The 18022-nt window shown below is 49.3% G+C and overlaps 1 protein-coding gene across 1 annotated transcript in view; it reads right to left on the reverse strand.

Moving 5' to 3' along the window:
• Positions 1–277: 277 nt before the first annotated feature.
• RGS10 (regulator of G protein signaling 10) overlaps positions 278–18022 on the reverse strand; it is a 34572-nt gene continuing 16827 nt past the window's right edge. Inside the window, exons 4-5 of the mRNA XM_019642905.1 lie at positions 12469–12612; positions 278–615 (exon numbers count right to left, since the gene is read on the reverse strand). Of these exons, the coding sequence (XP_019498450.1) occupies positions 469–615; positions 12469–12612 (291 nt within the window). The 3' untranslated portion in view covers positions 278–468. The remainder of the gene's footprint in view (positions 616–12468; positions 12613–18022) is intronic.

Consider the following 18022-nt stretch of genomic DNA (forward strand, 5'->3'; position numbering starts at 1 on the left):
AATGGCCTGAGTTTGTCAGATGAACTCATTCTCCAGCTGATTCGCCAAGTGAATCTGGAGACATGATGCCCCTTCCTGCAGAGGCAGGGCCAAGACGTCAAAGGTCAGAGGCGGCTATACGTTTCACCTGGTGGCCTCACATGAAGTTTAATCAAGCTATAAAATGCTCAGTGTCCAGTGTTGAAAGGACTCTTTCCGCCTGTGTGTGTGTGTGTGTGTGTGTGTGTGTGTGTGTGTGTGTGTGTGTGTGTGGAAACTAAAACTTCAAAGTTACTTGTTTTTTTATGTAAGATTAGCCATCATGCAAAACTTACTATGTCAAGTAGTTAATAAAATACACGTATTCCATGGAAGGGTTTTGTACATTTCAGTCCTTGCACATAACAAAGCAATTATAAACCCTGCATGGTCCTGAGAGTGATCTCCTTGGCTTCCGCAAGCTGCCAGTCCTGCCAGCATTTGGGGGGCTCATGTGTTGTAAATTCTTGAAGCTCTTTTAGCTGCAGTTTGGGCATCGGGTGAATCTTCTCCCTCTTCTTCGGTTTGTTTGTGTTTTAAAAACACGTCAGACTTCAAGAAACGGCTGTAGCTGTCGTACTTCATGAGGTTGAAGATCTAAGAGGAAAAAGAAAAAGAGTTTGCAGGATGAGGCCAATCGGGCTGTGAATCATCCTATCAGATATTTATTCAATACCCATTGTTGCCGAAGAATGCAAACACACGCACAGCACACTCAAAGAAAGCTAAAGTAAGTCAAGGGCTCGACAAGGCGTCATTTCCTGGATGTGTCTGGCCGCTATGAAATCATTTCAGTGGAATATAATAGCTTAGAGAGTCACATGAACAAATCTACCTTTATTTCCGGGGACGTAGAGATTCACACAATGCTGATTCATACACTTGTATCAAGAGGTCCTTGGAGAATCTCCACTTTATTAGGTAGATGATACAGGGATGTGTTTCTCCAGGAGCCTGAGATCATGGAATAGAAACCGTTCCTGTGTAGATGGTGATGTTGTAAAGGCCACACCATATCTGATTATGCTAATATTAAGACCCCCAGAAGTCTGGTATCCAGTATCTCAAACAAACCTGTTATTACGCCAAGAAACAGAATGGGGCTGATTCAATGCAGGGTAGAGAAGAAAAACTGCAGCCTTAGCCAGGAGAGGCCTCAGGAACAGGGCCCTAATTAAAGAAATAGCAGTCGGCTACAGAATGCAAACAGCGGCACACTCACACAGGCCCAGGAGCACATCTCTGGGAAAGAAAGGATTCTAAGGCGTGCTCGTCGGGTGCCAGAGAAGGACCCCCTGACGGAGCCGAAGTCCTCTGAGTAGAGGTCTCCCACCTGCCACACCACAGATCCTCCAAGAGTTGTCCTCTCTCTTCTTAGCCACAGTCCCTATTCCCAGTGTCCCCTTTCCCGCACGCCTACCCAATCCTATGCTACCCTCCTCCCTTTCCCTACAAAAGACGGGGGGGGGGGAGAAGGAGCAAAAAGGAAAGCATTTTCCACTGTTGGGGGGCACAGCCTCTTTTGAGAAAGCTCTCTGCATCTCTCAGGCCTTTTGACTGAACTTTCAGGATGTTCTACAGACTAAAAATCCACACTGCACCTGCTGCCTTCACTGACTGCGCTACCCTGGGCTCAACATGTGGAAAGTTCCAGAAGTGTCTAGAATGTCACTCACTGCCAGGTGGAGTTATCAAGTGGGTGGTAAACCCCTGACATCTTTTACACTTGTCCTTTTCCAACACGGACACCAACTATTTTGTAAATTAAATGTCTCATGGAGTCTATGGGCTCAGAACAGCTGCCTGGGGGTGGGAGAACTCCAACCTTCCACCATTACACCTTCATTTTCCCAAGAAGTCTTCAACCATAGGAGAGCCGCCTAAATCATTTTGCAATCAGCAGAGGCCACAACCCAGGGAAAGAGTTAGGACTTTGGTTTGTTTTTGTTTTTGTTTTTTCAACTATTAAACTGTTTGCCCTTCCCCGAGTGCCCTCCCCGTCTGGTCCAAGATCTCCAACTGCTGGGAAAGGCCACGCCTCCCCAAACCCCCAGCCGTTATCTACTTTGTGGCAATCTTGTAATCCTTGAACAATTTGCTGAGGTTGGGAGAAATCATTCACTAAAAAAAAAAAAAAAAACTCTCAGAAAGTACAAAAATCATTGCCAGAGGATGAGGAATGCCATTACCATTTCATGGCCTTCCACGAATGTGCCAAGCAGGTGTTACCATCCCTCACAACCTGCTTTATTCAGCCCTTCCAGGCACAAGAGCCCCCCAAAGGGAACTTGGAGATGCCCACCCAGCTCCAAGTCTGGAACGGATGCCCAGAGAGTGACTAACGAAGCCAGCTCCATGGTGCCCCTCCTGGCACCCAGCCCCGCACCCCCACACACACACACCAGGTCCACAGCAGATGGGACCCACCACTGCCAGCAGGATGCGGTTCGACCCAGGCGTCTGGTCGGAAGCCTGTGCGCGTGGGAGTGGAACATCCTGTTTGCCCGTAGTGGCTCGGAGGCTCACATTTCAAAGAGGGGAAGAAAAAAGGCCGGGGCTGGAGGCACCAGGGCCGGAGGAGGCGGGGGAGGGAGGGCTGAGGGGAAGGCTCAGGGGCTGGCAGGACCCTCTCAGCCTCCAGGAGATCCCAAGAGACTGCAGGCTCCTTCCTGGTGCCAGCAAACTCGAGGGGAGGGTGCTATGAACACTTTAACAAGAGCATAAGGGCTGCTCCCTGAATGAGCAGGTGTGGGATGCCCGTGAAGTCCTCCATCCTGGGGCATCCGTCTCCAGCAGCCCTCACTTCCTAATGCATCTCCTGATGCAGTGGAGTCACCCGGTGGCAGCTGCAGCCATCAGGCCTGGACTGATTTTCAAAAGGAAAGGGATGTTGTTCTCAATGGCCTTAATTTCTGGGGCTGTGAGCACCCTGATATCGACGGGCAAAGGGTCTCCTGGGCACTGGTCTAGGTGCACATGGTGATAGGGTGTTCTTATCACATGGCCCCTCTGGGGAGGTGCTCAGCAAAGATGACTTAGAAGACAGAGAATAGTCCTAAAAATCTCTCCAAGAAAGTGGCCAAAGATAGTGTACCCAGCTGCTGACCACTGCCTTATTGATTACAGGGCAAATGGCCATGACTAGGGTCCAATAAATGGTCACCCAGTGAATGAACAGAAGCCACCTAACATGCAACAACAGAGGGCTGGAGAAATGAATCAGGGTAGTAGCAACGTGCTGTGAATGCCTTCTAACCGTTTAGTCCTCATTTCATCCTCACCAGAATGCTGATTACACAGAAGAATGGTTGGTGTATCAGCCAGCTCGAGCTGCAGTAACAAGTACCACAGACCAGTGTTTAAAACAACAGAAATGTCTTTCCTCACAGTTCTGGAGGCTGAAAGTCCAAGATCAAGGTGTCCAAAGGGTGGGTTTCTTCTGAGGCTTGTGTCTTCACATGGCCTTTCCTCCATATATGTCTGTGTCCTAATTGCCTCTTCTTTTTTTTTTTAGCTGAGCCATCCTGCCACCTGTTGGCAGCTCAGCAGCTGCTCAGCTCGGGCTGGGACTCGAACCACTGTTGCTTAGAGCTCAAACTCTTGAGTGAGCTCTTAACCAACTGCGCCACTCGGCTGGCCCCTAATTGCCTCTTCTTTAAGGACACCAGTCATATTGGATTAGGGCCCACCCCAATGACCTCATTTAACGTTAAATACCTATTTAGAGACGTTCTCTCCAAATATAATCACATTCTGAGGTCTTGGGGCTAAGGACTTTAACATATGAATTGGGGCAGGGAGGGTGGTAAACAATTCAGCCCAGAACCAAAAGAGACAAGCAGGATAGAAACGTTGGCAGTTTAGCTCTGGAGGCTACACTCGTAACCACTAGGCTACAGTGTAACTCATATGGCAGACCGATAGTCATTAAAAATGAAGTCTGCAAAAGGAGTTCAGCATGGAAACGTATACATGAACATTAAATGACTAAACATTAAATGTTTAAAATGCACTAACGTTAAAAACAATGACTCCAAATATGCTCTTTAAGAGTGTGTGTGTATATAAATGGGAAAGAAATATCTCCGAAGGCCAATGTAGTAGATTGAGCAGTATCCCCCCAAACTTATGTCTACCTGGAACCTACGAACGTGACCCTATTTAGAAATAGGGTTAGTTGAGGATCTCATCTCAAGATGACATCATCTTGGATTTAGGGTAGGCCCACCCAAAATCCAAGGAATAGTGTCCTTATAAGAAAAGGAGAAGACAGAGAGAAGATCATGTCCAGACACAGGCAGAGATTGGAGTCATGTAGCTACAAGACAAGGAACGCCAGCAGCCACCAGAAGCTATAGGCAGAGGCAAGGAGGGACTCTTGCTTAGAGCCTAAGCAGGGCCCTCCTGACGCCTGGATTTCAGATGTCTGGCCTCCTGAGCTGTGCGAGAATAAATTTCTGTTGTTTTAAGCAGCTCAGTTTGTGATCATTTGTTATGACAGCACTTGGAAACAAACACAGTTAGCTTATTGATTCACCTCACTCTGACATGAGCACAGAAAATGAGATGGTTTCTACAAAACCAGGGCTCTTTGATGGGGAGAACTGGCCTCACTGGGGCTGGTCTGTGACTGTCACCTGACCAACATGCCTCAAGTTGTCTGGAGGGACGAGGAAAGAAGAAGGTAGAAACAAATCTGGGGTGGGGGTGGGACTCCAGGTGGGCAGAACCATTCGAGCAGAGCTGTAAAGCAGCCAGTCCTTCTCAAAGCCAGGCCGCCGATGAGGCAGAAAACTCAAGTTGGCAGCTAAGTTGCATTCCATACCTTTTTTTTTTTTTTTTTTTTTGGGCCAAAACAGCTGTGGCTCAGCAGGTTTCAGGGCTTGGCAGCCCCACATCTGTGAGCTGCATGCCCGGATTGTAAATGGTTTGGCATCGCAGCCTTGGGAGCCAACCCTGCAGGCAGCTGGAGGTGTGGACTCGGGAAGAAAGGTGAAAGGAGCCTTCTTGCCAAGTGCAGCTACACAAGGTCATTACACAGCCAAGGTGCCCCTCCCCCCTCCGGATCCCGGACAGTGACTGATGGGGGTCTGCCTTTCTGCAAGGAAAAATCTCCACGTGGTGCTCCAACTTAAGAGAGCTCCCAGGCCGATCCTCCTGGAAAGGACACCCTCCCTGAACTGCCCTCATCCCCGTAGAAAATGAGAAGCGTAACTAGCCTTGAAGGCCCCTCAACACTGTCTCAGCTAAGCACATCTCAAGCCTAATAAATCTTTTAACACTTGTCAGAAGACAAGGACATTTAAAAGAACTAAACTAAACATACATCCCCTCTTCTCTTCACAACCCTCCGCCATGTTATTTTGACTGGGGGACAAGGAGGAAAATACAAATCCTTTAATGCAAGTTTTATTAATGGGACTTCCTATTTGCTTCAAGAACTGGGTTTAGTTTTTATACAAAAATTGCTAAAAGAAGGTGGAAAGCGCTCCCATCTCTGGATCGCAATTCTAGAATGTGCTCTCCTCACACACCTAGACGACTGGCATGCGTTCATACCCACACAGACAGACAGACAAACAGACAGACAGACAGACAGACAGTGCGAAGCAAGCAAGTCCCTAACCCTCCAGCCCTCAGGCTACGAAATGATGACAGAGCCAGCTGGGCGTTACAGAAGCTGCTGGGAAAGGACACCAGTGGGGGTGTCCCCACCTGGAGTTGAAGACACCTCCCCCTCTTCTGACATGGGAGTGGGGTCTGAGGGCAACTGGCAGAGAGCAGGTGAGAAGACAAAAGCTCAGGTCAGCGCTTGTCCCAAAGCACCAGGGTGGGCCACCTGAAGTTTCTGTAGCCCTGGACAGAGCCCCTGCTTCCTGGACAGGCCTGCCAGAGGTGGACGATGTAACAGTGAGGGATCAGAACTCCAGAAAGAGGCTGGACGTGGACAGAGGCAGAGACCCCTGCTCGGGGTGAAATCCCCTCATTGGCCTGTGGGCCTGGTGCTGTCAAGTGGATGGTGGCAATTTGTCCACTTTCTCCCAGAGTCCATGATACTCAAATCCAAAGCCCAAATGACACGCTTTCTACACAGGGCGAAGATATTTTGTTTGCCTTTTGCCATCAGGAAGCGAGTTACGTGTTATACTGGCTCTCGTCCCCTCCCTTCTATCCCTAAACACCATCTTTTTTCAAACACTGTCTTTCCCACCCCACCCCTCATAAGGCAAACAGCTGTGGTAGAAATGGGGAGCCAACTTTCCTTCCAAAGCCTTTCTGGCTTTGTACGCGTGTGTTGGAAAATGCTGGTTTCTGGACTGGACTGGATCTTTGGGAGCAAATGTCAGCTGGCACCCAGAAGACAGAGGCGTCCAGCATCCCAACTCCAGGACCACTGCCGACTTGGAGAAACAGGGGGTTGGGGGAGGGACTAGAGCCCCAAATGACCCAGGAGGCAGGGCAGCCCCTCCCTCAGCTCTGGGTCCTCACCAGCTGGTCCAACCCTTCTTATTGATGTCTAAAAAGGAAGTGTTTCTCACTCTTTTGGTTCTGGGGAAATTAAAAAAAAAACACAACACTGCCAAAAAGGGGCCCAATGCATGGCTCCTTTCTCTGTCAAGGATGTGGCTGGGAGTGCTGACATCTCACTGAAGTCTTTCAAAAATGTGTTTTTTTTTAAGCATCAGAGGCTGAGGGCTTCCTTTTCAGTGGAGAAGGCCGCCTCCACTCTGCCTTCCCCAGGCCAGACTTAGCATGAACCCCGAAACCTGGGTGAGGGCGTCCTGGCAATATTCGAAATCTGCTTTAAGTGTAGGCAATGGGCTCCCTAAGATTCAAGGGAGAAGAATGACCACCCCTGCTCCGCCTCAACCCTGCAGCCTTCTCTTTCATGGTCCAAGAAAGCAATGACCTCAAGTTGCTATTTGCAATGGCCTTGACCCTTCCATCGTCTCCAATCTCCTTACTGTCCTATTCAAACCAGAGCCTTCAGAGCAAGAAAGGTCAACTGGCGCTGAGGAACTTGTAGGAGCAGAATTTGGTTTTAAGTCTTTCACGTGACACAACTGCAGGCCACAGAGAAGATTTCAGTGTTCCAGTCTTAAACTCACAGGAGAGGGTCTGGAAGGACACATGACCACGGGGTGCTGTCCCCGAGGCCTGGGGGTTTTAACTTTTTACTTCATACCCTCCTGCGTTGTGTGAATTTTATTTTCTTCCTCTTAACAATGAACACGTAGTAATTGGACAGTTAAAAATAATTTTAAAATGTAACTTGTGTAGAATCCTGAGTGATGCAGCAACAGAGTGTCCTCATGGCTAGTGCTGGCATACCGGCTTCCTGGGCTGGTCTTCCTCCCTGGAGGCCCTGGCCATGTGGGCGGGCAGGACACATGTGTTCAGGCCACTAAGCTGACAAGGTCAGCAGAGACTGACGTTGTCATTTCTTGTACAAAGAAAGCACGTCAGGCTGTTGTGACAACGCTGATCCCTTCATGTTGTGGCTGACTCTCAGAGCCTCGGTAACTGCTGGGAATGTTCTAGAATCAGCTATGGCTGGAGGTGCAGGAGAACATGACTGAGCATAGGAGATGAATGCGGGAAAGAAGGAGGCATTTAATGCCAAAGGCAATGCTGCCTGTACCAGAGTCCATGAAAGGAAAATGGCGGCACAGCCTAGAAGGACGGCAATAAGAACAAATGTCAGCGCCTCGCATCAAGAACGGCTCTCACAGCCTGATGGAGTGGTAGGAAGAGTCCAGTTAAACCAGAAGCCCTGGACTCAAGCTGTTTCCCCCTCCCAGCTCTGCGACCTCGGGCTCGTTATGTCACCTTCCCATCAAGTGAACTGAGGTGCCAGGTCCTACCTTCCCCAAGGCTACTTGAGAGTCATATGAGATGGACACGCGACAGCATTGTGGAAACTGTGAAGAGATTCTGTCTTAATGTTTTCCCAGAATTCACTATAGTGTAGAAAACTGACATACACATTATGTGCTGCTTCTCAGGTGGGGAGATGAGATTCAGCAAAGGTAAGTCTGACGAACTCTGCTATGTTTTTAGAAGTCACATTAAGCCAGGGTATCTCAACCTTGGTACCACTGACATTTTGGACCAGATAATTCTGTGTCACGTGGGGCTGACCTGTACACCATAGGATATTCAGCAGCATCATGGCTTCTACCCACCAGTAGCCAGCAGCACTCCCACCCCAGTTGTGACAACCAGAAATGTCTCCAGACGTTGCCCAATGTCCCCTGGGGTGCAACAGCCCCTCTCCCCCATTAAGAACCACTGCATTAAGCTAAAGTGCATCTTCCTGTTACATTTGAAAGGATGCACACAGCCAACACTTATAGAGAGCTGACTGCACACCAGGCACTGCACTAAGCAAGCACTTCACAGATATGACTGCATCTCATCCTCACAACCACCTCATCATAGCCCATACTTCACAGAAAGGGATTGCATCTTGCCCAAAGTTTCACAGCTACTAAAATTCTAAAGTCAAAGAAAAAGAGGAAAAGTCAGATCTAAGGAAATACGGTTGTGATGACCGGGGAGCAACTTTTTAACATCAGGGCACTGGAGGTTTGTGACTGCTTCGCCGCATAGCTCAATCACCTCTTCAGGGAGGCCTCTCTGACTACTAGACCCAAAGTAAGCCCCTGTCAGTCGCTCTTAACCCATCAACTCTTTCATTCCCTTCTTAGCATTTATCTTTTTCTGTCTACATGGTTGGATGGATGCAGAATTCCTTGTTGCGAACACAATTCCTAGCACAGTCCTTGAGACATAGTAGGCCCTTCATCAATATTTGTAGCATAAAGCAATGAATGAAAGAATAAATCTACACACTAGCAAACCAACCAGAACTGAAATAGACCTCCCAGGAGTGGATTAAAAAAAAAAAAAAGACCCTGCAAAGTTTCGTAATTGAAGAAAACAACACTTTATAAAGTTACCTGCTCCTTGTTTCATGCTTCCCACAACTTAAATTTGTCCAACAGCCCACCTCTGACTCTAGGTTACAGCACCAGAGAGATGCCCACAGCACGACCTGCCTCACCTGGCTTTGCCAGCACGTGTTGGCACACAACTGGACCATGTTAGCAGAGCCCAAGTAAATCAGAGAACCATCTATCCACTCACACAAGTTTTCCAAATTACAGAATTCTAAACTTCTCATAAGATATCATTTTGATGAAATGTTTATTAAAATGCTTAACGCAGCCTTCACAGAATGCACTGAGCATGCTTCAGTGTTGCTGGATGCTCTAGGGTCATTAGCATCACTAGCCATGTCACCATCCCGTAGTACAGGGATGCCCCCCAGTGCGGTGTGTGGGCTGTGGGTCCCCACGCTCGGTGGTTCCAGGTTACTGTGCTGTGGTTTGTGTTTCGTATCATTTTTTATCTCCTCACTGACAGTTATTGCTTCTTGCCACCACTCACTCCACAGCCTCTGCCAGCACTTCCAATCCACTGTGAACTGAAACCCCAGAGCCCGTTATAACTGTGTGTAAACCAAGAATATACAGGACCTGAAGGAAGACCCAAAACGCTCTCCTTTAAATAAGAAGCATGAACGTCAGCACACCTCCTCTGATGCTCAGGGAGGGTGACCCCATTCTTCTAGGCTCCGGCTGTGCCCCCAAAGTCCACACTGCCCTATCAGCTGCCTCCAGGGCGCAGAGTGCTGCCCTGCTCTGACGTGGGACTGAGGCCACCTTGAGTTTTCCTGGTGGGGGCTTCTGAGAACTCAGAAGCTGCCTGCTCAGTCAGCTCCACCACAGAGCCCACAGGACCGAGGAAGTCAAAGCTGCTGGCGGGGAGGGGGGTGGGGTTTAAAGTTATGTGAAGTCTTGTGGTTCCAAATATGCTCCCCTCAGCTTCAAACTCCTTCACTTAGGAAAGCCGGGCCCTCGTGGGGCCTTTTGGGAGCAGAAAACCACAGACTGCGCTGAGCACACCTTTTGGTGGTGACCAGCAGGGCCCTCGAGAGGCAGAGTTTTCTGAAGAGAAACAGGACCCAGGGGCCCTCCTTCCCAGGGGCTCACTGTGGAATCGGCGCAGATTCCAAATACCGGTTTTCACCCAATTATGCCTTAGGAAGATGGTGCCACTTTCTCTCTCTCAAATCAATAACTTTTAACAACAGGGTGAAAAAGTGCTTTCTTTAAACAGTTTGAACTGCATTGAGCTGCATTTGGTATATGCATGTGCGCATGCATATTTCTAGCACAAACATGATGGGAAGCCCTGAGATCAAATGTTATTTAGTGGTCAACTCCAGGCATGGAATTATGAATTTTGTCTATATACTTTGGTTTCCCAAGTTGCTTTGATTGAGCACGTATAACTTTTATAGTTAGGTAGACAAAAGTGATTTTAAAAATATATTTCTTTGTCACTTAAAACAAAAAAAATCTTCCTCTGTCCCTTGAGTTTCCTCCTCTCCACACCAGCTAAGCCTCCCGATGTGTGAATCTAGTGAGGTGTGCTCACACACCAAGGTCCACTCCATTGTGAGAGGTGTCGCAGGCCTAACCGCAGGAGCGCTGTGTCCCTGGGAGCCTGAGGTCCCACCACGTGGGGCGCTATTGGCCTGTCTAGGATCCTGGGAAATGGAACCGCCTGTATTCACACGGCCTTTCCAATCCCTCTGCTTGAGCTGGTCTCACGGGGCTTGGAGGAGCAGGGAGAGCTGTGCAGGCTGTGAGTGTGGCAGAGAGAGCGCGCTCCTTGAAGGCAGGTGGGTGAGAGTGAGTCGGCCTCCAGTACTTCCTACTTCCTGTGTAACTTGGTGCTAACAAATCATTTGGTCTCCCTGAACCTTGCTTTTCTCATCATCAAAATGGGAATAACATTCACTGGAGATGAAATGAGATACTACATGCCAAGTGGACATCAGGCACAGAAGGGCAACCCCTGAATAGTAGATATTGTTATTATTGAAAATACCTAGAATACAATTGGCTTCTGTACAGGTTCTCAACCCTGGCTATACGTTAAAGTATGATAGGAAATTTTAAAAGACTCTGACGTCCAGGTGGGGCAGACATCCCATGAGGCCACAGCCATGAAAATGGCCTTTTGACCATACATTCCACTTCCTTTCCCTCCGCAAATCCATGTCCATGGCATCCTTCCCATTGGCTCAAAATCACCACCTCCAGGAGGCCCTCAGCAAGTCACCCATGCTAACCAGAGTTCCTTCAACACCCAAATGTGATTCAGAATTCATATGGAATTTGTACTTGTCACCGTGTCAATCGGAAAACAATCTCAAACTGCTTCTCCTATCTGTATTCTACCTGTATATTTGTTTTCTATTGGATGCTGAGCAAAGGTGAGGCCTCCAGAATGCTGGGACATGCTCTGGACTCTGTGCACACTCTAGGTGGTCAAGAAAAGGCCGACCCATCCAGTGGGCCAGTGGTTCTCAAAGTGTAGTCACAGGACCTGCAGCATGCGCACCACCTGGGACGGCGCTGGGAAGGAATGTCTCAGGTCGCCTGGGAACCATCGAGTTTGACAGTTACCTCTGGGGCTGGGGCCCAGCATCCGCTTTAACAAGTCCTCCCGGTGGCTCTGGGCTTGCTCACACCTGAGGACTGCTGAATGAAGCGAAAAGCGGGTCTATGGGCCAAGTGAGGCCTTCACTTCCTCAGTAAAGGACAGGGCCAGCAAAAGTTCAAAATCTGTCTGTGTTCCCCTGTCTGCAAGTGTGTGTGTGACATCTCATAAGAACAGAGCACACTGTGGATCATCACGTCTGCAAATTCGTGTATACAAGAAGTCTCAGGAACGCACTTTCATCCTTTTCCTATTCCCACTGACATTCCTGATGAGGAAATTTGCCAGAAAATGGAAGTTTGCCCCTGGTAGGTCTGTTTTTTAAACCTAATGTTTCCACTTTAAGTGGGATGTGTATGCTGCCAGATGTTGCCCTTTTTCTTGACTCAGGGGCCTCATTATGAACGAGGTTATGGTACGGGGCCACCAGCGGTAAGTGGTGATGTTTGTGTATTTGCACAAAAACGGCCCCATGTTCCTTGCCACTTTGAATCCTTGTCCTTGCTTTCCGGAATTTTCTGTCCACTCCTACCTTCAGCAGTTATCATCTCATGTTATTTTCTCAGGGTGGGTTCCTCAGCTAGCCCCAGCCTCCCTTCTGATCTGGGCTGAGAAGACAGATAACCCTGCTGGTTCAAACTGTGTGTAGACCAAGAGTGAACAGGCCTCAGGGGGCCTCCTGTGGGTGAACGCGTGAGCCTGGCATTCCAGTCCTCTGTCTTTCGCCAACCATGTCTTCGCACCGGGCCTCAGCCCGCCCAGCTGGATGGGGCAGCTTCTAGGGTGTCTCACATGTAGGGCTTCACTGCGCTCTGCCAGGCTGGGGACAAGTGTCGGGTTCAAGTCAAGGTCCAGGTAAGGAAGTCGGGTTACCTGGTCCTGGAGCTTCTGGAACATCAGGGGGTGCGGCTCTTCCAGGATCTTCTCAGTGAGCCGCGACTGCCCCTCCACATTGACTTGGGACGAGGCCTTGCTGGACAGGTAGGTCGTGTAGATCTCCTTTGCCTTTTCCTGCATCTGGGGGAGACACAGGGAGCCTGTCTGTCATCTGCGAGCTCAGCCCTTCCCGGCCTGAGCCCAGCTTTCTGCTGTGTCCAGACCTGGGGGGGCTCTGGCGGCTGCTCCAGAGCGAAGCTCCACCTGGGAGGACTCATGGTCGGCCCAGCCCCTACTCCGCCCCTTCCAGGCACCTGCAGCCACATCTCCTATCACAAAACTGCTACACTATCCATTCAGAAATGATGACAGAAAGACTCCTGGCGCAGAGTGAGTGACATTCTGTACCATTTGGGACCCCCTTGTGAATTCTCCAAATGAAAGATTCATAGAAATATTATTCTGTCATAAAAAGGAATGAAGTCCTGATACGTGCTACAACATGGATGAACCTTGAAAATATTACGCCACGTGAAAGAAGCCAGACAGTGAAGGCCACGTTTACATGGTCCCATTCATATGAAACATCCACAATAGGCAAACCCACAGAGACAGAAACTGGTTGCTGGGGTCGAGGAGGGGAAAATGCAAATAACTGCTTAATGGGTAAGGGGTTTCTGTTGGGGATGATGAGAAATTCTGTAACTAGATAGTGGTGATGGCTGTGTAACACTATGAACGTACTTAAGGCCACTGAACTGTACATTTTTAAATGGTTAAAATAGTAAAAAAGAGAACCCTTAAAAATGATAAAATTCATTATGTGTATTTTACCACAATTGAAAAAAAACAGGGCCGGCCGAATGGCGCGTTGGTTAAGAACTGGCTTGGGATGCCAGAGGGCCCCAGTTCGAATCCCACATATGTGATACTGCCCTCTGCAGCTAAGATTGTGAATGGCAGCTCGACCTGGGGCTGAGCTGCTGTGGGTCGCCGGCGACGTAAGCTGCAGTCCCCTGCTGCAGTGGGTTGCCATGGGCTACCATGTGTAACCAGCAGCCACCGTGAGCGGCCATCCAGAGGCCAGTGACTGATCTGCCTCTCCCAGGAAGAGCACAATGATGGTGCCAGCTTGGGCCAGTGAAGCAACGTCCTCCACAACTAGACTGAAGAAGAAAATAACAGCAACTTTTCTGTTCCCCTCCCCCCGATTCCCCAGTGTTGTTCCCATCCCCCAATTCCCCAATAAAATCTTAAAAAAAAAAAAAACCAAGGTAACCTATGCACTGCATATCCCATCCAGTTATCAAGCACATGTTATGCTCCAGGCACATGCCAGGTGCTTTACAGCCATGGTCCCACTTCCTTAATCCCATGAGCCTCCCAGAAAAGTGCCATTTTCCTGTTAGTGCCACTTCCCTGATGAGGACACAGAGGCCAGGAAAGGCGACATGGCTTATTCAAGGAGTCTGTGGGGAGACTTAGGACTGTGTGGCTCCAAAGCCTTGCATCTCTGCTCAGTTCCACACCTGCGAGATACATTATCTCCTCCAGGGAGTGCGGTTTGTCAGCCTCCCAGGGCTGGGTGTTTTTTTCCAGGTAATGAGATAGGAGTGTAAGTAAGGGAGAGAGCACGGGCTGCCCGCCCTGAGTCCTGAGGGCAGTCCTGCTGGGAAGCACCGGCCCTAAGTAGGTACCGGCCCTAAGTAGGTATCGGCCCTTGAAAGCTTTGTAGGCAGAGTTGGGAAAGTGTGCACATCTGTGCTTCCGAAACACTGAAAACCAACTCTGGCTGGTTCCAGGACACATTCGAGGTAAGTGCTTTGTCTTAACTATACCCGGCCTGCTTGCTGGGGCTGCAGAACGGAGCCTGGTCCCGTTAGGAGTCCCCTGATGCTTCTATTTTCTCTTAGAGAAAGGAGACTTCCTGCACTCACACCTCCCGGCAGCAAAGATGGGGGCTGTTTCTGTAAACACTAAGTTCTAAACTATTACCTCACCCTAAAGAGTAAGCCAGATGATAAATGCCTCTGAAATGCAACCGCAGGGCTAGGATTTGTGGGGGGAGCCAGAGGGCTTGAGAGGCCGGGAAAGCTGCCGTTCTCCCCAGAGAGCCCACCTGGGGCTCCAATACAGCTACAGAGCTTGGCTTAAGACTTCTCAGGCTCGAAAACGTTTGGCCTTATGGAAAATACCAGAAGACTTCAATACCTGGTGCTTGAAAGGAGAGGAAAAGCAGTCCTTTAACTGATTTTGTTTCCGAGCACTAGTTGACAAAAGTCTCCATCAGGCCAAGGCCTGACCATTTCCAGACCCCCAGAAAGACTGTCCAGGTGGAGGTCAACACCCAAGGCCATGGTATCGGTTCTTGATCAACTATCAACACAAACAATTAATCAAGACCAGACTCAAAAACACAAGTACTATCTTAAGGTAAATATGGTTATTCTGAGGGACAAGTCGGAAACCATCATTGAGACCCAGGTGCGACAGCGCTTTGAGTCTGCTTGCCTCTCAAAGGCCCACCCCCTCCATGAAGCCATGAGCCTCCACCCCACCACCTACATTCTGCTAGGAAGGAATATTTCTGGAAAAACACTTCCTGTTTTAATACTTCATAAAACGATCAGCCAGTCAGATTAACAAACTCCACGCAGAGCTCTGGAAGCAGAAATCACTTCAGGCGTCCCTTCCCCCTTGAACATTCTCACACACACACACACACACACACACACACACACACACACACACAGACTTCCAGATAAATCCAGGCTGTCGTGGGTGGTTCTGAAAAGGAGAAGTGTAATGAGTAGCTTGAAGCTTAAAGGGGGATGGAAGGGGCCAGGGGGCCAGGAAGCTGGTTCTGGGGGGGGCGGCCTTTAGGTATATCAGTCTCTGGCTCTCTCAGCCTTACTTGTATGTCCCCAGCCGCCCCTCCTGAGCTCTGTCAGGGAACGGGGTGGGGTCCCTGAGGCACCATCTCTGACTGAACACACACAGGGGACTGGCTGAAGCAGCACAACTTATCTGGGCCGGGATAGGAAGCGTGACTGAACAGGGAAACCCTGAGACGGCCGGCCAACCGCAAGCTAGTCACGGGAAGGCCTGCTGTCCATGCTGAGAACACTTAACAAAAAGAAGAACCGGGACTCTCGAGTTATTTCAGTAGATTTTCCAGAGCTTGGTTAACCCTATTCTGGCTCCTGTCAGGATAGGAACAGAAAGAGCATCCACCCGCTGGGGGACTCGCCCAGGTCTGTGACTCTGTGACTCTGGATGTGATCCGGAAGGATGGCCGGCCTCTTCTCCGGCCTCCTGTGGAGGGCCAAGGTGCCTGGCACCCCACCTTGCCCCAGAAGGTGCTGGAAAAGGACCTCACTGAGGCCCGTGTGATGACTCCTGGCACCAACTTGAGGACGGCTTGTGGGAGCATTTGCAACCCATAGGAGCTCCCCCCAGACACCCACGAGTCTGGGATCTTGCTACCAGCCTGGCATCAGCCATAACAATGCTCAGGCAGAAGTCAGCACTCAGCTGCTGCTTCCAGCAAGTGCATGTTTAGGAGAAGCAAATGCACTTTAACCTCAGCCCCAGACACAGAAACCTTCTTAAAAGAACGGCCAAGGCATCAGCCCTCCAAAGCTCAGAAGAGCGTTGCTTTGTATGTTCTGGTTCCTCTCCCTCATCCAACAAGCACCGCTTAAACTTTTCCCATTGGGAAAATAAGACAAAACCTCCTTTGACTCCATGTCCCCCTAGAGCTAATGACCTCCCCACCCCCTGATTTCTTATTGAAACATCACAAAAGACCACCGTGCACTGCGGCCTCCACTTCCTCCCTCGCGCCCATTCTCTGCCCACTCAGTCTGGGCTGCCCACCTGCAGCACGGCCTCTCCTCAGCTCGCTGATGTCTTCCACCTGGTTAAGTCCCTCAGACCTTCCTCTGGGCGGCTTTCCAGCCCCAGCCCTGCCCACCACTGCTGCCCTCTCAGGATTCTCCAGTGCCTCCGTGTTTCTGTCTCCTGTGCCGACTCTTGTCCGTCTGTCCCCTCCATAAATTCTGGGGTTTCAGAGTTCTGCTCTAGCCTGACTGCTATCCTAACCACATCCCCAGATTTCAGCCCAACTTCCCCAAGCCAACTGATTTCTAGAAATGTAGGCTTGGATGTCCCACAGACACCTCAAATACCAAGGAAAGAAGTGGCCCCCTCCTGGCTGGTGGGTCCTACAGTCCCTATTCCAGGAAGCTGGGAAGAGGGACCCCCGATACCTCCCTCACCCCCACACCCTGCCTGTCACTGAGTTCTGCTCGCTTTGCCTCCTGAGCAGACCGTCACTCTGCCAGAGATGGAAAATGGGAGCGGACACCTAAGAAAAGTAAAAGATCAAGTCACTACCCTTTTGATATCCGCTTCAGACAGAGAATGAGACAAAGAAAATAGCAAGCAAATGATTCAAGAATATTTCCGAGAACTGGCTCAGGAAGTGGAAAGCAGTTGGAGGGACAGCAAGTGACTCCACAGAGAGCAGGAACAAACCTAAGCACCTGCACAGCTGGGGAAGTGGTGCCAACAGGAAACATCCAAAAATGGCAGGAACTCGGGGGCATCGGTAACCCTGATGGAAGAGACGAGGAGGGCAGCAGAAACAAGCCCTTAAGACCCCCAGGTCCTCGACTCCCCAACTCCGAGCGTTCAGGTGATCATCTCCTTCCCCTCCCCTCCTCCTCTCCCCCCTTCCCCTCCTCCCTCCAGACTGGAGTTTTCTTCTGTAAAGAAGTTGACTCAGGGAAGCTGCTGAACAGAGGCACGAAGCGGGCCAAGGATGAGATGCCAAACAGTATAAGGGCTATAAGTGCACCTGCACATACAAACTCCCCAGCAAACTTTTCCCAGTCCAGTTGATTGGAGATGTGTTTAGTTTATAAACATAACATCAGGCTTGTCACCACCAGGAAGAGTCTAAAGAGTCTAGTCTAGAGAAAGCAAGCAAACAAACAAAGCAGAAAAAAATGCAACCGGAGGATTTAATGATAAAGGGGAAATCTCCAAAGTAGGAACCAAAATGATCACAGAGGAAAACAAAGGAGAGAAAAAGGTAAAATCAAGGGCTCAGTCCAGGAAAGGAGGCCCGAGACCAGAGAAAACGGGAGAAAGACATTACTAAACAATAATGATAATAATAATAACATAAGAACGTTTCCCAGAATTATAAATTTCCAGATTGAAAGGCTCTCTAAAATGCCCACACGATGAATGAACCCCGCCCCGTCCAAAGCCTCTAACTGTGCAGTTTTAGAATATTGGTGATGAAAAGAAGATCCTCCACTATTCCAGAGAGAAAAAAAGCAAAGAAAACAAAACAAATCAACTTACATATAAAATACTAATTCTTAACAAACATAGAAGACAATGGGACAATGTCTTCAAGACTCTGTAGGAGTTTCAACCTAGAATTCAATTCAGTTCTATGCTCTGTCACATTATCATTGAAGTGGGAGAGTAAGAATAAAATAACATTTTCACTCACCAAGATCTTTAAACATCTATC

This window comes from Hipposideros armiger, unplaced genomic scaffold (assembly GCF_001890085.2).
Source record: "Hipposideros armiger isolate ML-2016 unplaced genomic scaffold, ASM189008v1 scaffold_74, whole genome shotgun sequence".
Taxonomy (NCBI): Eukaryota; Metazoa; Chordata; class Mammalia; order Chiroptera; family Hipposideridae; genus Hipposideros; species Hipposideros armiger.